The sequence below is a fragment of the Rattus norvegicus genome, chromosome X (genome assembly GCF_021556685.1).
Source record: "Rattus norvegicus strain SHRSP/BbbUtx chromosome X, alternate assembly SHRSP_T2T, whole genome shotgun sequence".
Classification (NCBI taxonomy): domain Eukaryota; kingdom Metazoa; phylum Chordata; class Mammalia; order Rodentia; family Muridae; genus Rattus; species Rattus norvegicus.
The window spans coordinates 144,021,425-144,045,649 of NC_141554.1; the positions used below are offsets into that span (position 1 = coordinate 144,021,425).

At 40.8% G+C, this 24,225-nt stretch overlaps 1 protein-coding gene across 20 annotated transcripts in view; it reads right to left on the reverse strand.

The window, feature by feature from the left end:
• The window catches only part of Arhgef6 (Rac/Cdc42 guanine nucleotide exchange factor 6), a 118,861-nt gene that overhangs the window by 58,157 nt on the left and 36,479 nt on the right, over window positions 1-24,225 (reverse strand). For all 20 annotated transcript variants that reach the window (NM_001005565.2, XM_087600359.1, XM_087600358.1 and 17 more), the window contains 4 exon segments: window positions 3,622-3,692; window positions 16,332-16,533; window positions 19,356-19,480; window positions 21,598-21,682. In NM_001005565.2, coding sequence (NP_001005565.2) covers window positions 3,622-3,692; window positions 16,332-16,533; window positions 19,356-19,480; window positions 21,598-21,682 — 483 coding nt within the window.

A 24,225-nucleotide genomic window follows, 5' to 3' on the forward strand; every position in this document is an offset into this window, starting at 1 on the left:
TCTTTAATTCCAGCACTGGAGATAGGTAAAGTTCTATGAGTCTGGGGCTAGCCTAGTCTACATAGTGAGCTCCAAGCCAGCCAAAGGTACAGTGTGACCCTGCCTCAACAGGGAGTGATGGGGAGGGAATAGTAAGGATCACTAAGATAGCTCAGCAGGTAAAGCCCATGCTATAAAGCCAGACAACCTGAATTCTATTCCCAGAACCCATGTACAAGATCAAGCCAGATAAAACCTATCAGCATAGATTTAGGAAGGGGACATGACGCCCCACCCCCTAGCTGAATAGCTATTAGCAGTTGAGAACTATTGGGAGAAGTAGAGTCCTTTTCTTTCTGGAATATAAGCCCTGAGAGGTTACCCATGCTCCAGTAGATCATCCTTCAATCATGGGAATACAAGCAGCAGTAAATAAAGTCAGTGGGTTTATAAAAAGACCACATGAAAGTTATAAGGGAGACATACTGGGGCAGACGGGGAGGAACTGGAGAGAAGGAAGGAAAGGAAGATTTGATTAGAACATATATGCATGCTTGAAATTCTCAAACAAAATGGTAGGAGAGAACTGAATCTACAAATTTGTCCTCTGACCCCCACATCTGTGTGTGTGTGCGCATGTACACACACACACACACACACACACACACACACACACACACACTGATTAAGCTCTCAAAGGGCAGAGAAAATTCAAAGTGGGAATAAGTGATTAGAAGAGACAAGTGAGCAAAAATGAAGAGCTGTCATAGGTCTTTCGGTTTCCCACGTAATGGCCATAGTCTTAGAGGTGTTTGTTAGTGTGTGCCAGTTCTGTAAGCCATGCCATTTACATACTAAGAGTATTAATCTTCACTGTTGGCTTGAATTTATGTGTCACCTTAGAGTCACCCCTAGGGCTGTCTGTGAGGATCTTTCCAGAGAGGTTTCACTGACCTCAGGCAAGATCCACCCTGAATATGGAATTTATCATTCCAGGAGGTGGAGACATTTTTACCTGTCTCCTCATGTACACATAAAGTTATGGGCGATGGACAGATGTTTGTGAGACAAAACAACCCGGGTGTGGTGCTGTAGGATTTGGAAGGCAGGGGCAGGTGGATCTTTAGTTAGAGGCCAGCCCGACTGATCTATATATCAAGTTCTAGGCCTATATAATGAGACACTGTCTCAAATATAAAAATGAAATGAAAAGCCATCACTCACTCTTTTATGCACATGGCTATCTCTCCTTTCTCCCTTTCCTCCAACCTTTCTTCCTCACCTCCTCTCTCCTTCCCCTGCTTCTCTGAAAAACTTGATTAATACACAGTACCAAAGTAAAGGGAGTTTGTATTAGCAAGGACTCACTGAATGGAAGACCTTAAGGAAAGCTCTAATGAGAGACAAATACTTCGGAGTGCGTACATGACGGAGAACAATGAAGAATACTTACATCTTATTTTGAAGTTAGAAACATATAGGCACATACACACACATACCATTAGCTACATATATGTAAATATATACATGTATATATTTTATGCACATATATATTTCTCAAGAAATGTTAGGTGTTCGTTGTGATCATTTCAAATTAGTGAAACTAAAGGTGGCATTTATTCTTTTTTATACTTTTTTCTAATTGTTTCGTTGTTATTTTATGAGTTATTTTAATAGTGTAAAAATCAGACATTATGACTAGTAAAGGATATCTAATAATTGTATTAACAGTGCTTTGATAGGAGATTTGACATAAGGTTAGATGGGAACATCTCTCATGTAGAATAACTTGATTTCTGTCCTCTGAATGGGATAGTATTTTTCAGTTGTCTCAGATATCCACAGATAAGAAGGATACTCAGATCACTTGGGACATACTCTGAATTCATTGTCACATATTTTTCCTAAACCTTTAGCTCCAAAGTACTGTGGATTAAAAAATACCCAAGCAACAATAACTGCCCCCCATATATATATATATATATATATATATATATATATATATATATATATATATATATATATATATATCTCACTATATCTGTACTCAATAATAAAACAATAATAAGCCAGAGACAGTGACACTTTCCTGTAATCCCATCACTTGGGAAGCAGATGCTAGAAGACTGTACATTCAAGGACAATCTGAGTTATGTGCTGAATTCCAGGCTAGCTTGGCCAACAAAGTGAGACTGTCTTAAAAATAGATGATAGATAGATAGATAGATAGATAGATAGATAGATAGATAGATAGATAAGCAAGCTGGGCTTATACTGCTCATACTGACTTAAGCTAGAAAGAATATATATGCTTTCCAGTAGAGGTTGGGTCATACAAACTGCAGTCCATCCAGTGTTTGTGTATAATATCTGCATCTGAGAATCACAAGGGTTTGCTCTCTTGTATGTGCCACACAATACTACACCACTGAGCTACCTCAACCCCTACTCTCAACATTTTAAAGTGTCGCAATCAGAAAATAGTTATATGCACAGCAGAGTGCCAAATGCTGCAGGTCCACTGGGAGACATTATGGCACACTTTCAACTGTCATTCGACTCAGTCCTTAAAAATGAAATCAGTAGAGGATCATTTGGAAGAATGATTTGATGAGGACTGAAGGAAAATTGAAGGTTAACTCTGATGAATCATGCCTTTTCATCTAGAAACTAGAGGAGACACGTTGACAAACAATTCTCTGATCACTGCCCATGGCACCTCTGAAGCTCCTCCTTGATTCTTCATAGCACTTACTGTTTATGTCACCAGAATGGAACAAATTCACTGGATAGTGAAATGTAATTTTCGAAGCCAAATTACACTAACATACCTGCATAGAGGTGATTAAAACCTCTTTTCCATGCACAAAATAAAATGAGTATGTAGTAAAAATGCATACTGAACACTGGGTAGATTCAGAAGCTGTGTTGTAGTAGAGGTTTGGGGAGATCGTGAGGCTACCAGAAAAGGTAATTTAGCGGTAATGATGACTTGACCTTTTCATTAGTGACTGGGCCAAGTCTGGAAAGGAGACAAGAAGGAAAGCAGAGAGTAGATTAAGGAGAATGATGCAATTTCTTTTTTCAAACGGGAGCTTATTTTGAGCATTACACATACCCTATTTATAGCTAATATAGTTTGACATAGCTGTGTTTAAGCCAGAGCCATTTCACTCGTCCCTCTCTGTCAAAAGGAAGTCTTCCTTTCACGCTCTCCTCAAAAATAGAATTGAGACAATTCCAGCAGGTGTTACGGGTTGATTGACTCTCAAGTAAAATCACAGAACACAATTCCTTAAAACTCATTACATCTTAGAAACCTGGGGCCTTGCCTTCTTTTAAATATACAGTTAGGTGATGTCACTGAATTTCAGCATGATGCCTACATATTAATCATCTTCTCTTTCACCACTGTCCGTAGGCCTTGTTCTGAAGCACTAGTCAGTACTGTGGATGGAAAACCTCTAGATATCTGTCAGACTCACACATGTACATGAACACCACTGTCATGCAAAGAGCCTTGGAACCTCACAAAGCAACTTTTCCCCATCTTCCCTTTGTGTCACCTCCAAATTAGCAGTGGTTTGACAAGTGAAACATCTCCACAGAGAGTTAAAACATTTTCGCCCTCTGAACACTCACCACAGTGTAGTAATTCTTGGTAAGTGGAGCAGTGTCAAATCCTTTGACAGCCTTAGGGGACAGAGGTCTCTCTGTAAAAAAGACATGTAGATAATGTTAATATCATGCAATTGATAACAGAGGACAACTGACATACTATGAAGAGCTGAAGTAGGAAGAAAAGGGAAATGAATGTGGAAATAGCATTTAACTGCAGGTCAAAGTTCAATCGTCTTGTTCAGACCCCTCAAGTTCCAAGGGAGGACCAGTGCAGAGAGTTAATCCATAGCTCAGCAATGGCAGAGCCAGGGCAAGAGTGCCGCTCACAGCTTCGATTTATTTATAGAACTCAGGGTGTCCACTTCCTTTATTCATAACAGGTGAGTGGAACCAAAGCAACCCGGAGCATATTTGTAACTTGCAAATTAACACACAAACAGGAAAGAACATAATCCCAACCATGCCTTTCTTGGGGATGCCTACTGTGCCAACAATAAAATAATAAAAATCTCCAAGTCACTAAAAACTTCTGCAAGATTCTCCTCTGTTTTCTGTATCATTTTAATATTATTACATTATATTAGAAAATGCTGCCTTCAGTTTACAAAGTTAATCTTAGCTATTAAACCGTAAACACGGGATATGCTAGGACATTCTTCCATTTAAAACTTAACACAAGACACTCATATTTCTCTTTATGAGATAAGGCTTTGCCTTGTAACCCAAACTACCCTTGAGCTCCTGATCCTCCTGCTTCGGCCTCCCAAGTGCCAGGATCAGAGGTGCGCACCACCACTCCTGGCTCTAAATGTTTAGCAGCAGCAGGGCGTAGTATCTTTCCAGCCACTGCTGTCTCTTTTTCTTCATTTTGCTTTATAGCTCATTATCTTCCTATTTTGTACACTGCTTTAAACTCTTTCTGAATCATGGTGGACTTCATGTGACCAAGTAAGAGTATGTCATCACACATTAACACTTCTTTTATAAATAATATTTTTCAAGTTATGAATCTTTTATAGGCCAACTCTAAAAAATAAAAATATAGAAACATAAATAAATCCTAATTATTTTGTCTTTTATTCTTTTCATGTATATTTAAGCATGCACCCCCCACAAATACACACATCTTTTTCTATAGTCTTGTAATTCTATTACAATATTTTATGAATATTTCCCACACATTAAAATTAGTTTTAATTCTAATTATGTTAAATTATTCCTAATATTTACTTGGGACTAAGTACCATTAAAGACATTTTGTTTATCCTTACAACACCCTGAAAAGTGAAGACCATCTTACTTTATAGAGGAGGGAAAACACTAAACCAGAGATGTGATGTCCTTTGCCTAAGGTCATGCAGATAGGAAATGGCAGAATCAAGACCAAAGTTAAGGCATGGCTTGATAAAGAGGCTCTGCTCCTAGTCTGAGACAGAGCTACTAAAGGGCTTGGTGAAGAGTACTGGGCAGAAGCTGATGCAGGACGGTGGTTATATCTGGGATGGCCACAGAAGGACTTGGTCTGACTTCAGAGGCCTATAGATAAGAAAGCAAAGCAATTTCTAGGTAGGGAAAACAGAGAAACAAACCATAATGCAGTATTCCAACGGCAGTGTTCAAAGGGGCTGTACGCCTGTAAAAGTAAATGTCAGTTGGGCCGTGTTCTAAGGCCTAAAACCAGCAAAGAAAGCCAGCTTTGTTATTCTGGTAACAAATATTGTCCAGTTTCTAAAATCTATGCTACACAATTCATCCTGGTCCACTAGTGGCTTATTAAAACTTTATAGAGGACTAGAGATATGGCTCAGTGGTTAAGAACATTCTCTGCTACTCCCAAGGACCCTAGTTTGATTCCAAGCACCTATGTCAGGTGGCTCTCAGAACTGCCTATAGCTGCATTTCAAGGAGGTCCTGATGCCTCTGACCTCTGCAGGCACCAGCACTTGCTCACACAAATGCACATTCACGTATGCATGTACATGATGAAAAGTTTGAAAGAAAAAGGCTTTATGGGAAGAAAACTGAGTGGTGTAAAGCAACTGCACCTGTTCCTTGAGATTGTAAACCACAGTGAGGACCTGAAGCCAGGCATTGTAGTGATGTCCCCAGGTTCTTGCTTAGACAGATTTAACATTCAGACTGCATTTGGAAGGAAAGAGGAGAGTCGGAGCTGTAAATTAGGCCCTCTTGGGAGGAAAGGAGAAGGGAAAAGTAGGAAAGAGAAGACTAGAGAAGAGAAGGAAGGGAGAAGAGGAAGAAGAGGGGGTGAAAGAGAAGTGAAAGCAGAAGCAATCGGGAGATGATGAAGACAGGAATGTAATAATGAGCAATTATCAAAGTTTTATCGGGCGCATTTCCTACAATTTGTAGAGATTTTAATTAGAACTTAAGTTTTTCAGTTATTATTCAAGCTTATCTTAATCAAAATAAAACTTTTGAGCCTTTTGCAGTGTATCACATTCATAATTCCAGTATTAAGGATGCTGAGGCAGGAGGACTGTCATAACTTTTAGACTAGCTAACAATACCTAGAGAGTTGCAGGTCAACTGAGCTATGTAACAAGACTGTCTCAAAAAAAAAATGAAAATCACTTTTTAGGTGTACAAGCAAGGTCTATAACCACAGTGCATGAACCATGCCCCATCTCCTTTGTCTCAGAAACTAAGTAAGGTCAAGTCCCGTTAGTATGTGGATAGAAGATACCAGCAAGATGTGGTCACCAATCAGAGGCAAGGCCGCGAAGAGTGCATTTCACTTATGGAGAGCCTGCTAAGACACAGCCAAGGGCAGGAAAGGCTGAAGGAATGCATAACACAATTGAAACACAATGTTCACTATGCAAAGGAGAATGAAGAACAATCATATGCGAGAGAGGTAGGCACTGTAGAGGTCCCTTGATGACGAGGAAAAAGACTTAGTGTTTTGAGAACATATGAGGGTAAAGGCAGGAGAAATCACAATGCATCATCAACATGTGAAATTGACTAAGAGCAAACCTAATAAAAGGTTTACATTGTTTTAAAAAGAACAATGAAATCATCAAAAGCTCTAATAAGACTGTGAGAGGAGCAACACAGAAAGAGAAAGGGAGAACAAATTATTATTAGGGGCTATGAGATGGCTCAGTGGATAAAGGCCCTTTCCAAGAAGGCTGGCCACCTGAGTTTGTTCCTTATGAAGGAGAGAACTCACTCTCAAAAGTTAAGTTGTCCATGTAGCCTCTGCTTACACAAACACATACATAAACACACACACACAGAGAGAGAGAGAGAGAGAGAGAGAAAGAGAGAGAGAGAGAGAGAGAGAGAGAGAGAGAGAGATTTAATTGTAATTTTTTAAAGAAATAAATTACCAGCCAAGCAGTAGTGGAACACACCTTTAATCCCAGCACTTGGGAGGCAGAGGCAGGCAGATCTCTGTGAGTTCAAGGCTAGCCTGATCTACAGAGCAAGTTCCAGGATAGCCAGGGCTACACAGAGAAATCCTGTCTTGAAAAAACAATACTACTACTGTTAGAAGTAGTACCAACATCAGGGAAAAAACAGGTTATTAGTACTCCAAATTCTGGGAAATAGGGAATATTTTTATTTAGTTTTGAAATATGGTTTCACCTATTCCAGGCTGGCCTCTAACTCCTTATGTTGGAGAGGACGACCTTGACCTCCTGATTCTCCAGTATCCACTGCCTGAGTGCTGAGATTATAGGTGTGCACCATGGTGCTTTACTCTGTGTTGCAGATTGAACCCAGGGCTTCCTCCATACTAGGCAAGCACTTTACCACCTGCGCTACAACCCCAGGCCCAGTTTCTGGTATTTTGTTCTTTTGCTCTACACTCCTGCCTTAAATTATCACCCTGTGAAGCTCTCTCTAAATTCCACACTCAGCAGCATTCAGATAAGAAATAAATATGTGGAAGGGCTGAGGGCTAGTTCAAAGTGGCCTAATCAGAAGCATGAATGCACAGACATTTGTGGTAACATTTCTAAGGCACTGGTAGAACAAAGCTGGCCAGTTCCACTCAACTAATGACAAAGAATCAGTAAACATCTTTTAAAATGGATTTTTCGGCATGAGAGAACATACAGCAATGTCACACGTGCACAGGAATAAAAACTCCCCATTCTTACTGCAAAGACTCCTTTACAATTCATTTTGTAAGCTTCCCTTGCTTTTGCTGATGTCCAAATTTCTATTGCCTGTTGCAGGCGACAAAAATAAATCTAGGGACCGTTTTTCTGGACATGAAGCATGTATGTGAGACAGCTGGTGGATTAAAACAGGAAGTCCAAATGTAAAGCTCGACCCTAGCTTTGGTTTACAATTATGAGGAAGAGTAGTTTCCTAACGGGCCTTAATCCAAACCTAGTTAACCATGGACATAATCATCCTTCCTGACTGATTTCACGACTCCTTAACAGAATCAGTTGCTGAAAAGGAAATTTGTTTAAAATCCCTTCGTCTAATCATGCTTGTTTCAACATGTTGCTGACATGGAAATTTTCCCACTGGAAAATAGAGCGTCTTTCCTTTTGTTTCTTTCTTTGGCCTTTTTCTTCCTTTTCCTTTCTTTCTTCCAGGTTTGTTTTATGATAAGGTTTTGCCAGTAGCCAGGCAATACATGGTCATTATCCTTAACATGCTGAGCACTGGGATTACAGGTGGACCCCACAATGCCTGGCTTGGGGAAAAGTGAATAGAAAACCCTCACAAAGCCTTAGCTTTCAGGGTTCAGAGGGTAAAGATGTTCGCTGTTTGCTGCCAAACATGATGGCCTCAGTGGGATCCCCTAGTAGGAGCGAACTTCCTCTTTCCCACAGAACCAATTACAACAGAACCAGCAGAATTAACACCCACAATCTGTTCTCTGGCCTCCACACCCATGCTCTGACATGTCATAGCCATACATCTACACACACGAATGGATAAGTACATCAACAATATAAGAATTTCAAGACTGGGCTTTTAGATAACAAAGAAAACAACGACAAAGCAAGAGAATGAATTGCTAATAGTTTGGGACTTGCTTGGTCAAGATAGCCTAGGCTATATACTGAGGACCCCACTGTAACTCCCCTCTTCCTTTTTGTAAATGAATGAATATTATAGCTATATTCTCATAATGCATTTGTAGGAATGCTTTTGCTATATTAACAACTTGTTCATTTATAGGTTATCACTGATTTATAAAAGAGAACTTAAGTTATACAGATGACTAGTTTTTTTACTTACATCTAGCTCAAATGTAATAAAAAAAAGTCAGGATTCTGTGACCAAATTCATATTATATGTATTTTTATACAAAGGCCAGTACAAAACAGTTGTTAACATGCATGCAGGTATTGGGAATTGAACCCGGATCCTGTGAAAGAGCAGTAAGTAGTTTTAGCTACTGAGCCTTCTCTCTAGCCCACTGGTAGCTTCTTGATGTCACCACTGTTCAATCATCTTAGTGAGAGATTTTTATCATCGTGGTTATAAGAGAAAGTACTCTCTCCTCTCTCACACCTGTGTGTGTGTGTGTGTGTGTGTGTGTGTGTGTGTGTTTGTGAGAGAGAGAGAGAGACAGACAGACAGACAGACACACAGACACACAGAGACACAGAAAAAGACACAAAGAGAGACAGAGAGACACACAGAGAGCGTGAGCTACTCTATTTCCTGCCTTTCTATAATATTTTGTGTGTTGCTCTTTATATGCTACACTTCTCTGGAATCCCTCTCCTCTCAAAGAGCAGGGGCAAGGCTGCCTCTATGCTTCTGGTCACAGTAATCTCTTCACAAGATGTACAGTGGAATCAAAACCTTAATATGCCACTCCCTGAGGACAAATTTACCCCAGCACTAAGAATTCTTATGAATGACAGTCTCTAGAGGTGGAAACTGCATGGCACTCCCCTGGCACAGCACTCTGCTGGGGGTGGGGGTAGGTTATATGGTTCTGGGCTTGCTCTGTCATTACCTTATACTACATGGGATTACAAAAATACTCTTCACATTAGTTTGAATGTGTCACCCACCCCCAGGCTAGGTGTATGAATTTGTCAGAATTACTGACTATCCATGTGACCATATGACCATGCCTTTGACGCAATAAAAGAGAGAGAGATCACTCAAGTTTTTCAGTTCCATTCCTGAATCAGCTTCATGAATGGTTGATGAGGTCATACAGCAGTGAGGTTTAAAATGCTAAAGTGATGGGTCATGTCTGTGGAGTACACATTTCATTTATGAACCACCTTCAACCCCCCTAAAGACTAGTCTTGTTTTCTAAGCTTACATATCAGCAAATTTATGGAAAAAATTATAAAAACATAGCCATTCACAATCATTGAATACAATGAACAAAAAGTGTTCTTTGGTAACATTTTGGTAGATTTAGGCTAGTTCACTATTTTGTAGAGCCAGCGAAAGTTGGGATGGGAATGAATTCAAGTCAAGAAAGCCTTAGTGTTCACCCAGCTTTTCCAAATAAAAATATCCTCATTTATACCAAGGTAACCTTTGACACTTGTTCAAAGCTCACCCTGCTCAGTCTGACCACAGAAGTTCACCAATTTTCCTTGACCAAGTCCTAGGACATACCTTATCCTTGCTTCCCTTCTGGACCCATCTGTAGGTTCCCTGTCTTTAGCATCCATCTCAAGCATTACCTCCCCCATTAAGTTTCCCACAAATTCTTCACTCTTACTACACTCTCTGCCTCTGAATATTGCTGGTCTGCACTATATTTCCTACTCTACCATCCTCTGTCCTATATTGCCACTTATGTATTTCATCTTCAAGTTTTCTCATTGCTTTCCTCCATATTCTGCAGTTGTCAAACAGGTCATCATCTTTAGTACCAATACTTTCCAACCCCCAGAACACACATATCTCCCCCTCACCCTTCTATCTTCTTTCTGAATGGAGTCCTGTACTTTATGAATCTATCCTCTATTACTAAAACAAAATATTTATAGCCAGGTACTCATGAATATTGGCCTGTTTATCTCTTAATTCTAGAAGCTGAATGCCTAGAATTGGGTGGCCTTATTTATTTGGCCTCTGGTAAGGGCCTTTTTGACTAGATCACAATATGGAAGAAAACAGGAAGAGAATCATCCCCATACAGAACATTGCACAGTTAGATAGAGATTGCACAGTAGGACAGGAGACCACAGAGAATCAGGAGTCCAGTTTACTATCCTTATAACAAACACAGATAAACTATTCAAAGTGCCTGAAGAACTACATTAATCTTCCAAACGTGCTGTCTCTAAAGTCTTACCTTGTACTAGATTCCACCACACCACCACCAACACACTGGGAGCCAAGCTTCCAGCAAGTGCACTTTTGAGGGGACACACTCAAAACATTTTGAACCTGTAGCAAGCACAGGTCAAACATCTCATTTGTCTGAAGCAGTGTGCTAGGCATGATGGAAAAGGAAAGACATAGAAAGATGAGAAAATGAGTCAGGCATGGTGGTGCAAACCTGCAACTCTAGCACATGTGATGTGCAGGCAGGAGAATCAATAAATCAAGGTCATTCTCATTTATATAGTGAGTTTGAGGTCAGCCTGGAAAAGCTAAAGAAGGCCCTGTCTCAAAAAGGAAAAACAAGGAGAAAGAGGAGGATGGTAAAAAGAAGGGATGGGAAGGGACAGGGGAAAAAAAAGAGAGGAGAAGGGAGGAAAAAGGAAGGGATGGAGGTAAAGGAAGGAAAGAAGAAAGGAAAGAAGAGAAAAAAAGAAAGAATAAACAAAAATGAGTAATCTTTCCCATTACTCCCATCTGTGTGGGATCCTTAATGCTCGCCATAACATCTTCAGCTACATCACTAAACATATTGTATTGTAATATTGCCCTCTCCCACTAATCTGCAAGCCAATGATACAAGAGTCATTCTTAAGCTTTTCTGTCCCACCAGTGTCCAGGACAATAATATGCTAATCATGATGATAACATACACCCTTAAGGAGCTCATCAAGGTGAACCTCTAGATTTGAAGATCTCTTCATCTCTTCTTTTGTCCACTGGTCCTGTTTCAGCAATGTCTTCTACATGTATCCAACTTTTCTTTCTCTCCACTATCGTTCACTATCTATACAGTCCAGGCCACAGTAGACGCTTGAAATATCACTTTTGGGAAACTCAAGTATCTTTCCAAACCATATATTATCGTCTATTTTAAAAAGGTTTGTTCAGACATAAAGAAGATTCCACTTGGGTCTTAGAATGTAGTTCATTGGCAGAGTGTTTGCATAGGACATATGATACTTTGGGTTCCATTCCTAGCACCAAATAAACACCGTGTGGAACAAACCCTGCAACCTCTGAACTTAAGAGATAAAGGCAGAAGGATCAGAAGCTCTGAATTGTCATCTTCTATGTAGTGAAATCAAGGCTAGCTTGGGCTTTGTCAGACTCTACCTCTCTATGTGAGACTCTATCTCTAAAAGAAAAAGCATAATAAAATAGTTATTTTCAGAAAAATGTGTAGATCTGTAGGTCATAATGTTAAGGAAAATAAGCTAGACTCAGAAAGACAAATAGTACATGTTTTCTTATCATACACAGAATCTAGATTATATATGTAGGGCATTAAAGTAGAAAGATAACTGTGAGGGGAGGGAACAGTCTTAAGAGAGATATTGTGGTTCAAATAAGAATGTCTGCCCATAGGCTCCTATTTGAATGCTTACTCAACAGGAAGTGGAACTCTTTAATAGGATTAGAAGGATTAGGAAGTGTGTCCCTGTTGGGGTAGGTGTGGCCTTGTTGGAGGAAATAGGCCACTGAAGGTGGGCTTTAAGGTTTCAAAAACCCATGACAGACCCAGTTTCTCTGTCTGCCTAGGGATCAGATGTAGTTCCCAGAGCCTTTCTGCATACCACCATGCTCTCCACCATGATAAGAATTGGACTAAACTTCTGAAACTATAAGCAAGCACCGAATGAAACACTTTTCTTTCTTAAGAGTTGCCTTGGTAATGGTGTCTCTTTACAGTAATAGAACAGTGACTAAGACAAGACAGGAGAGGTGAAAATAAGGGTGATGTGTGGGAGAAAGAAAATATGGCATATTTTCTCTTATGTAGAATCTATATAATATGTATACACACATATAATGACATTAAAGCAGAAGCGGGGTTATTCACAGGAGGAGAAGGAATCGCAGGAGATGGAGAGGAAAGCTGGCACAGGGAAGTGGAGACTATGGCAGTATAATAATGAAGCTCGCTCATTATCTTGAATATTGCCTTTAAAAATTAATGTTTAAAATGTTAATAAAAAATAAAAAGCAACGTAAAATAGCCACACCTTTCTACGTGGAGCTCTAGCTCAAGGGCCTAGCCTCCTTACATGTACTCATTCTCAAGGAAAAGCCTCCTGATTGCTGCCCTATGTCTTCTTATAAACATTCTTTAACTCACTCTCTCTACCCTTCCACCAGTCAGAACCATTTTCAAATCTTCACAACCAAGTTCAAGGGCTTCCCCTCAACTTAGGAGAGTGCTAATCAAATTGTTTCTTCACTGTTCCAATTGCCTCTGCTTAGACCTTGATCTGTATTGCCGCCTCGGCCTCATGCTGTTATTATAGGTTAAGCCTAAGAAGGTCCCAGGGGCAGTCTGTGAGCAACATTGTTACAAACACCCTAAGTGGTTAGCAGATACTCAATGGACAAGATGAATGCAATTTTAACACATACTTCACAAAATTTATTTATTTTACAATATGGTCTTTTTCTTTTTCAGAGTCTGAAGTTTTTACTGGTATCTACTCATTACATACAGGATGATGTGGCATATATACAATTTTTCAAGTAAACCATATATTTTGACCATATTCACCTAACACAAGAGTTTGTATGGTTTTTTTTTTTTTTTTGCCTTAATTTTTTGAGACAAGATCTCACTCTGTAGCCCAGGCTGGCTTTGAACTCATGGGCAATCTCCTGTCTCACTCTTCAAAGTGCCAGAAATTACACGCTGAGCCATCACCCCCAGACATTTAACAAATATTTACCAAGCACAGACAAAGCAGCAGAGCATATCTGTTCTCGTAGTACTTACACTTGAAAGGTTCCATGTGGGCAGTAAATGAAAAGAAGAAATAAACCTGTTGGCTATTAGGGGAAGGAAGGGTTGAAGCAGGACAGAGAGATGGATAGAGGCAGCAGGGAGAGAATTCAGCTCTGTCCTGGGTGACTCAGGAAGGTGCTGGCTACAATGTGAGCCAGACCTGAAGATCACAAGGCAAGCAGCAGTGCTGAAATCCGAGGAGAGCATTGTCGATGACTGGGCAGCCAGGTAGGCCAAGAGGCCACTGTGCATAAGGTGGAATGACTGATGGGGGAATGAAGTCATTAAGGACAAGGTTGGGTAGCACTACTCTGGTGGCACTGACTTTTATGCTTTCTGGGAGGAGCCATGATTTGAGTTTCATTCTTAATGAATCTCTCCGATTTCTTAGTTTAGAGTAGATTACAGAAGTGACAAGGACAGCAACAGGGAAGATGAGGACCCAATGACGGTGAGCTACATGAGAGATGCTCATGTATGACCCACATACATCAGACCCTAGGCTTTTATTACATCATGAGCTTCTTGAATTCTGAAGCCTGACCTACCCCCAATAGCAGGATGTTTCTAGGGATCCCCTAAGTGCTCAAATCAGGCCCAGAGCTTTCTACTCTGAGTCTTAAACTGGACTATCCTAAAAAAAAGCCTGAAGGGAAGGGGGACCAAGGCCTAGAGTGGTACATAAAAGATGAGACACATTGCTGTAAGACATCACAAGGAGAGACATGCTGTTTATTTCCAATGCCCTGCAAGCTATGCTTGGAATTTTCAGGCGAGGCAGCAAAAGCTGTTGCTTTTAGTTTTGCAGATGAGGACTGTACCAGGGAACATCAGTGCAAATCTAGAAAATGGGTTAGGGATCCTGACAAACAGATATGTCAAAGCAAAGATATGGCAGGAGGTAAAGGTGGGCTGTAAAAATAATCAGAACCAAGGAGATTCCAGGCACGGTCTGTGAAAAGACTTCAGAGCTTAAAAAGAAACGCCTCAATTCCAGTAAATAAAAATGTTGAGGTCTGGGACTCTGGATCAGAGGTAAATCACTTGCCCAACATGTACTAGGTAGGACCATGCCCAAGCATGACAAAAACTGATGAGAGATCCATGCAAACAAAAATTTATAAATCCTTCACAAACACAAACACATTCCATTAAATGAGACGCTCCCATCCCCTATCCTAGAACACAGAAAGTGGCACGGCTAAATTACAACTTAAGTTCTTGAAGGAATATCTTCTTAAAGCGATAGTTACCTGAAAAAAGCTACGGAAGGAGAAGGAATTTTCAGCAACTATACTATACTTATGGAATATTTTATTTAGAGTGAGTCTATATTTTCATTAATTAAAAGTATCATTGTGAAAAGATATTCTGTGTATATGTGAGCATGATGTGTGTAGGGGAAGGGCTCTCCAGCCATGCCGAGGTCAAGAAGTGGCTGCTCTAGGCAGTTGCTTCTCTCCTTCCACGTTTCCATGGGTTCTAGGATCAGACAAGGGCCAGGCTGTACAGCAAGCACCTTCTCCCGCGGGGCAGCTCACTGGCCCATACAATATTGGTTTTTATTTTTTAATTAAAATTATTTGTTTGCTTTAGGAGGCATGCACTCTGCTGTATATCTTGGGGTCGGAGAATAACCCTTGGCAGTTGTTTCTTGCCTTCTACTCTGTGGGTCTTGGGGCTTGAACTCAGATAGACACACTTGGTTGGAAGCACCTTAATCCACTAGACCTACCAGTTTGGAAGCACTAAAATAAAAACGAGTACATACAAAAGAAGTAAGACACTGGGAATCAAGCCACTGAAAGGAGCCCTTGGGTAAATATTTTTTTTAGAAAAGAAGAGCTATGATAACAGCACTTTTATCTGTCTATGTATTATCATAAACTGGTTCTGGAAGGGTTCTGTCTATTTCTGTCGTTGGTTGGTTTGAGACAAAGTCTGAAGTAGTCCAAGCTAAAACTTCTTTTATAGGAAAGGATAACCTTAAACTCTTAACCCGCCTGCTTCTACTTCCCCAGGGCTAGGATACCAGATATACACCACAAGACTGCTAATTTCTGCTTATTATTCTAAGAAGAATCTTCCTTCTTTTTTAAGAAGGACAAATAAGTTACCAAAAGCCTCTGAAAGAGACTTCTCAAGAGCAATTGGAGTCTATTTTGTGTTCATTGTTCAAGAAAGGGAAAAGTAGCTCATGATTTACAATAAGCTAAGGGCAACCTTGTTCTCAAAGTGGTCAGACAGCTTTCTGCAGGGAGACTGTTATCTCTCTCACACATCTCTGAGGCAGTCTTAACAGTCTTGACGTCTGCTGAAAGACTGGAGAGCTAAAAAGGGAAGTCAGCTCTCAGCTTCTCTTGTTATTGTCCTCTGCCATGGTGATTCTGAGAGGAGCAGGAAGGACTCTGGGCTAGACTCAGTGGGCAGAGAGGCTCATGCTTACAGTCGAGCAGTTGCCTGAACATTGGATTCCTTTGCTTATTTAGCTTTCCCGTAATCTAAATACAGCTTTGTTTCAACATATCTAATTATTCCCAGTTCTAGTCTAGTCTTATTTTGGACATACATGTATCAACTGTGTTAAACAATTTAAAATAAAACATTTTCAATAACAATGCCAAGAAAGAACGAGTTTTAAGACTTTAAAAGCTTTACTTACCACTGGGTTTAATTTCTCGAACATAATTACTAGGGAACCATCCGGTTCTCCCATTTAATGTGCCTTCCCACCAGCCTCCTTCTTCAACTCGAGTGACATAAATGATGTCCCCTTTACACACTGACAATTCATCTTCATTGGTCTGCTTGAAGTTGAATCTTGCCTTTACTATCAACTGGTGACTTCCATTTTCCGTCATCTCCTAGAGAAACAAAAGCCACATCAGATTAACTGTCTAGCTAATGGATACATGCATAGACATTATGCATATGTAGACAAAGTGGAGTGATGAAAATTATAACCCCAGGAATCTGTTCAGCAGTTAACAATGCTGGTTCCTCTTAAGGACCTAGGTTGGATTTCCAGCACCCACATGGCAGCTCACAAACATCTGTAATCCCAGTTCCAGGGAATCTGATGCCTTTTTCTGGCCTTTTTGGGCACTTTTGTAAGTGGTGAACAGACATAATGCAGATAAAACACCTATACCCTGGAGCTGGGGATTTAGCTCAGTGGTAGAGCGCTTACCTAGGAAGCGCAAGGCCCTGGGTTCGGTCCCCAGCTCCGAAAAAAAGAACCCCCCCCCAAAAAAAGATTATTTTAAAAAAACACCTATACCCACATTTTTTTTCAATTTAAAAAAGAGTAAAACTCCAAGCTCATTTCATTTGATTACTTTATTTTTGTGTTTTTTTGACAATGTCTCATATTAGCTCAGACTGGCCAGGGCTTCACTCTGTACACTGGGCAGGCTTCACAGCAGTTCTCCTGCCTTTCAGCCTCCCAGAATCTAGGATTGCAGGCATATGACATTCTGCCTTGCCTAGCCTAGCCTCAGCTTTGAATCTAGGAGTCTACAAATAGGTCCAGGGGAATTTACCAACCCCTTCGTATCCATATGCAAATGTTTTCAGGGAGATGATGACCTGAGTTCCCTTCCTGGAGCCCATGGTGGAAGGAAGGAAGGAAGGAAGGAAAGAAGGAAGGAGGGAGGGAGGGAGGGAGGGAGGGAGGAAAGGAAGGAAAAAAGGAAAGAAGGAAGGAAGGAAAGAAGGAAAGAAGGGAGGAAGGAAAGAAGGAAAGAAGGAAGGAAGGAACTGACTCTTAAAAGGTGTTCCCTGATCTTCACGTGCATCTGCATTCATACACAGATAAAACACACAAACAACAACAACCATAATAATAAATTTTAAAATAAAAATTGCATTTCTCAGAACATATATTTTTGAGAGAGTCACAGCTTTCATTCTCCTCTTCATTTTCTAAACCTGGCTACTTAGCTGAACAAGCTACTAAAGTAAACTAATACACCATTCCATCTTGCTTCTCTCCAACATAAAACTCGGTGTAAATATTAGCTACTAACCTACTCTTGGAAAAATCACTCCCACCTCACAGTTACTAACAAATCTGAAGTAGGCCAGCGCCCCGTCATAAGTAAAGATCAGTTAGGCTGTGATCAATATTAAGCTGGATAGGTGAAGGTACACATGCATGATCTGAACACTTAGGATTTGAAGGGGAAAAGATAAGGAGTTCACGGGTATCCTCCACTACACAGAGAGTTCACGGTCAGCCTGGGCTCTATGACACTACCTCATAACAGTCACAATTATGTAAGTCAGAAGTTCTGGGTTTAACATCTGAAGGTCATAGATCCTTATGAGACTCTCATAAACCCAGTGTAGCTTTCTTTGCTCATATTAGGTTACCCACATGAGCTTTTATACACAGTTTAAGAGAGGGCAAAGAATATGGTGTCATAGCATTCAACAGCTTTTCTATGGGGCTGCTTGGCAGTAACATAGTTGGCCGAGTGCTTATCTGGCATTCAAGAAGCCCTGCTTAGATCCCCAGCATTGTGCAAACCAAGTACGATTGCACACACCTGTAATCCTAGTTCTTAGCCGGCGGAGGCAGGAGGATCAGAAGTTCAAGGTCATTCTCCCCCCAACCTTCCCCAGGACATAGCAAGTTTTATGCCCTGCTGGGTTATGCGAGAGCCTATCTGAAAAGAATGAGAAGGAAGAGGTGACCTCAAAAGGATAAGAAGCACCTGTTTAGACGTTCTGGAAATAACAAGTTGTGGTGGCCTACAGTAAGCCAATATCTTTGACAAGAGTGAAAGAATAGAAAATGGCATTTCCTCCAAAATCAAAGTTTCTAAGATTGTGGTTCTTAAGCTGTGGGTGGAGACCCCTTTGGAGGTTGAAAACCTCTCACAGGGGCTGCATAAGACCATAAGAAATCACAGATATTTCCATTATGATTCATAACAGGAGCAAACTTACAGTTATGAAGTAGCAGTGAAAATGATTTTATTTATGTTGGGGGTCACCAAAACACGAGGTACTGTATTGAAGAGTCACAGCTTTAGGAAGGTGAGAACCATAGGTCTAAGAGCAGATTTGAAGACAACTAGGAGATCCAGTATAGAGATGTATCATGGGCTCATATTTAAAAGTGGTTCTTCTTTTACACACCAAACTTGAATGTACAATATAGCCCAGGTTAACCTCAAACTAGTGATGTTCCTGCCTCAGTTTCCAAAGAGCTGGGAATGCAGGTTTGTGCCACCACATCCAGCTAAGCTTCCTTCTTGCTCAATAGGAATGCAAGGAAACAAAAGAAACTGCAATCAAGACCAGAACAATAATGAGTATTTATTGATTGCCTGTGAGTGCCAGGTAATAATTCATTCTAATTAGCTCTTGGGGTAGGGTAAATGACAGCAAAGGACCATCAGGAGCACTCATAATGACTGACATTTGCATAGCATTCCCAGTTAGTGACTAGCTAAATTCTAGTAAACAACAGAGCTTCAGCCCTGAGGAGTTCCCCTACCTGCTTTCTCCCAGTATTCCAGCTTGAACAGAAGTTCACTCTGTACCTCATACTCTGGTGAAACCCCAAACAAACAGAATATCTACCTCAGTGCACATGGAAATACATGGGAGATGTTCATCCCACTTGAGAGATTTTTAAAACAAAGTGGAGTAGGGAATGGGGACAGATGCTACTTACCGCTGCCTTTTCCTCGCTTTGCTGCTCTGGAGTTGTGCTGGGAACGGCTGCCTGTGGGTTTGTCTGAGAGCTGGTCGTAGCACTAAGAGAAGAGGACCGTCCACATGGTCTTTCTGATAGCTGATCTGTGAAGAGAGGAAAACAAATAAATAAATAAAACTTGCAGCAGGAAACCACCTACAGTACACTCTAGCCCAGGACATTGCCGAAGCCATCCTAGTGGCTTCTGGGATACTATCACTCTGAACAGGCTGTGTTTTTAGGCTTCCCCCTCCCTTTTTTCTTTTCAATGGCCAACTTTTTTCTTCTTAACCTTACTGGCCACTGCTGTCCAGTATAATGAAAAACAGCGGCAGAACCACATTTTCTCCTAACCCATTTCCCTACAACTTTCCCTTACGGAACCAGTTGCCACAGTATGTATGCCGTGTTACCCAAGGCAGACCTATATCGGGTACCAAACAGCTGTTTGTGGCTCTTAATACTTTGGAAATATTTCAAATTTCTCTCTTTGTTTGTTGGCTCATAACTTACGGGTTCTTCGCTTACATGTCAAAATATGTGTGGCCCACATAACATAAAGTCTCCCTGGTGTTTTGGGGTGGGGTGGAGAATCAGAATGAGGGAGAGGGTGTGTTTGAGACAGATGCAATCTTGGTGTTAGAATCATTTTGTAAAATCAAACACTGGAGCTTTCTCTTGCTTGATTCTTTGTGAAATTTGATCGGGCCTGGGCTGAGCTGGGTGTTCTCAGCACGCTGAGAGTGTACTGAAGGGAGAGGCTGGCTTCTTGACAAATTCAAATGAGGCTTCTTTCTTTTCCACTTATTTTTAAAAGATATAAACTGCAAAAGTCTAAAGCCCAAACATTCCCTAGGCGACAGGCTCAGCATCGAGTAATCTCCTTGAGGCCGTGGGTTTTTACTTTCACCTCCTTGTATTTTTATAAATATCTGTGGTGAGCGAAGAGACTGTAAAACTTGCTAGAAGAGTTTGGCAAAGAAACGTATAATTTGTGTGGCATAATGTTAGAATTATACCATCCTCCCTTCCCAGAACTGGATACTTGTCATGTGCGTTAAATATAGCTACTTGAATTAGCTGTACTCTCTGCCATACGCCTTGCAATAGCTCAAAAACCATTTTTTTTCCAAATAGCAAAAGAACAACTTCAGAGAAGTATTTTTCCACATCTTGCCATTATCTACAGCTCTTTAGGGTAAAACTATAATTACTTGATGGGTTCCTAGATTCTCCGTCCTACTCGGCACTTGATTACATTGTCTGCTCCGCTCTCTAATTGGTTCACGTGGGTAAGTTGAGTCTCCATAAATAGATGGTAATTTTTTCAAGGGCAGGGCCAGATCTTCTACTTCCTCCTTGGCACCTGGCAGTACTGAGCACAGTCGTGTGGCTCTTAAACCAATCAAGCAGCAGGATTCATGTTTATCATAAAAACTCTGGACAGTTTTATGTGGGTTTGAATCCTAGCTTAGCCATCCAGTTTCTAGTTGGGTAACTGTGGGCCAGGCATTCCTTATCTCTAATGTGGACTTTCCCGTCCCTGTATCCACCATTGGTGTTTGACTGATTCAATGAGACCACTTGGAGCTACTGAGACAGCCAAGACCGATGGAAAGTGCTCAAAGCATTTGAACTCACGATGACTACGACTGATATATTTAAGACATGATGTCACAGAATAAACAGCTTTCTAGTACAGTTTTATCAGTTTCCTCTTTACTCGGATTATACTTAATAATCTGTAATACAGTGGATATGAAATGTTTACATAAGCTACTCTCTATATTCATTGGGGAATCTGAGGTTTCATTCCAAGAGCAAAGCTACTGAAAAGCTCTGCTTTGCGACCTATGGAAAACTACAAGAAAAATATCTCTGGTGGAGAAAGGGAAGTGATGGCTGTTTTTTGTAAACCTTATTTTTTAAGGAGGAACTGGTCTTTCCCTTTTTTGTCTGTCTTGTTATACTCAATTGGCAATCCCAAAGCTTTGCATGAAATCACTTTTGGTTTTTATTGTTATGTTAAGATTATTAGAATTTGATATGTGTGCATTTTTCCTTGTTATTCTGTGATGGGTACATTTGAGTTATACAAATTAAGTATTTTATATTTTTTATAAATTTATTTTGGGGGAGGGAAGAAATTTGCATCATTTGAACAGCTGTGGCCATAGCTAGCTTCTAGAAATATGGATCATAAATCACCAGCATGCCTTACCTTCTGTCGCTTTGTTGACAGCTAGAAGGGTATTCAGAACCTTGGAGAAATTGGCCCCAGAATAGAGGTCATCAGGCTCAAACACCTATTAGAAAGGAAATGTGAAACTGTAAGACACTGTAAGTAATCAACTCAACAAATGAAACTGTGAAAAGGCCCCTTGCTTTAGTATTCAAGAGGGGGAAAATGTACAAGACAAGATGCAAACCTCTGCATACCTTCTGGAAAAACTAGAGCAGCAGCTGAGCTGCCTAATGGCATGTGGCAGCCATCAGTGACTCAGAACAAAACAGCACTGGGATATGAAAGGCAAGCTGAGAAGGTAGCACCCACCAGGAAATTTAAAGCGCATGCTCAGACCCAGTCTCCTGACCTGAACTCCTGACTCTTCAGCCAGTTACACAAAGCCTGTGTGCAGGGGTTCCTGTTACTGCCCAACACCTCCCCAAGGGCCTCAGAAGCCTACAAATACAGAGGCTTTCTGCTTTACCTCTTATTAATTCTCCTTGCCGGTGGCACTGTCACAAGTGCCTGTCTCTCCTCCCCTTCCTCCCTGCTGCTGCCCAACTGCTTAGGATCCCAATGCCACATTGCAGAACTGCTGTCCCAACCTGCCTTTTGCTCGAAGCCTCACTTCCTGTTTTCTGCTGATTGATCTTGCCCTTCTCATCTGTGAACTGCAAGAATCTGACTCTCCATCTGCCTGAGCTTGTGAGTTCTTCCTGGCTTTGGGTGACCTTCCTAGATATGCTGCCAGGCCTTTGGCCAGGTATGGTGGGTCACATCTGTAGTCTTTGCAATTGGGAGGCTGAGGCAGGAGGATTGCCAAAATGTAGGATAGCCTGGCCTACAGAGTGGGTTCCAGGTCAGCCTAGGCTAGAGTGAGACCTGAGTAAAAATAACATCCTCATGACCTTTTTTTTTTTTTTTTTTGCAATCTGATAGGGAACTGTTCCTACAGAAAGTGCCAATTACCTACTGATATATTCTCTACCTTTCTCTGTCATCACTATCAGTCTCTGTCTCTCTCTATCTCTCTCCTGTGTGTGTGTGTGTGTGCGTGTGTGTGTGTGTGTGTGTGTGAGAGAGAGAGAGAGAGAGAGAGAGAGAGAGAGAGAGAGAGAGAGCGCATGGGAGGACAAATTTGAGAAAGAATCAGTTCACCCCTACCATTCCACATGCATCCCTGGACATTAACTCTGGTTGTCAAGGACTTGGCTGCAAGTACCTCTAATCACCGAGCCATTTCACCAGCACCACTGTTCTCAATGTAATATAAAATGTTGGTTTTAAAATATATCCCATGCATTAAGATATGTTGTGGCTTCTTACGGTCTCTGACATGTATATTGAGACTAGTATGAAACACAGGCACAATCAAAAGTAGGCGCTCAATACTGTAGGTATTAACCAGTCATGGTGACTCACACTAGCAATCCTATCACTCGGCAATTCGATTCAGGAGGATCACCAAAAATTCAAGACCTGCTTAGTCTAGATAGCAAGTCTAACTACCTGAATTTGAGTCCCAGAATTCACATGTGGAAGTAAAAGGTTAGCTCCTTAAGTTGTCCTCTGGCCTCTATAATCATATTTAATGGAGTGGACATGGGAACACACATACAGAGAGGGGGGAGTGAGAGAGAGAGAGTGAAGGCAAGCAAATAAATAAGAAGCACAAGTAGGCTTTTAGTAAAAGGGTACCATTAATATTTCTGAAGTGCTGAATGGGACTACATTCCAAATGTTTAAAAAGCACATTTCCAGAAATGAACTGAGAGGAGTTCTATTTTAGTTTGCCAAAGCCAAGGTGAACACAATACAATAGATGGTGGTGAGAGCATCGTGAACCCCAGAAGATGACATAATCAATCTCCAGAACTGACACAGTGGGACAGAGTTCATGACATCTATGCCAAAATGGTCACCAGGCAATCTCCATGTTTCCTTTGTGTTAAATGTGTTCCTTTGACAATTTCACACACACACACACACACACACACACACACACACACACACACACACACAAATGCATTTTCATCCCTCTCTAACAGTCCTCCCATACCCCTATTATCCACCCCATGTCTCTTCCCTTTATTTATGTTTTCTTTTGCTTTGTAACCCCCTGAGTCTAACTAGGGCTATCTGTGAAGTTGGTTTGTGTTTAATCCTAAAATTCCCAGTGGGATTGTACTTATATGTATGTCTATGGATATATGTGTTAGATATGGAAGAGGTGGGCAGACTCTACAATAATAAGAAAAATGCAATGCTAAAACAGACATGAGAATAAAACCTGGGATGAAAATCTCCCCCCGTGTTTTACTTGTGTGGTTGTTCCTTACCCAGCTTGATGGCTTACATATGGTAACAGAGGTATCTGGGTATTTGAGTTTTAGAGCACATGAGTTGATCATAAAATAAAACATGTATCAACAAGAGTCACTGCTGAAAAGAGGAAGTTGCCTGGACTGTACCCAGTTCCCTTTTGAGAAAACCCAAATATACTTGAGATTATCCACAGATGCTCAACTTCTCATAGCTAGTCTGTTCTACAGAGCAGCAGGAATGATACAGGAAGGCATTACACATGGCCTTATAGACTAGTAGAGAAACAATGCACAACGA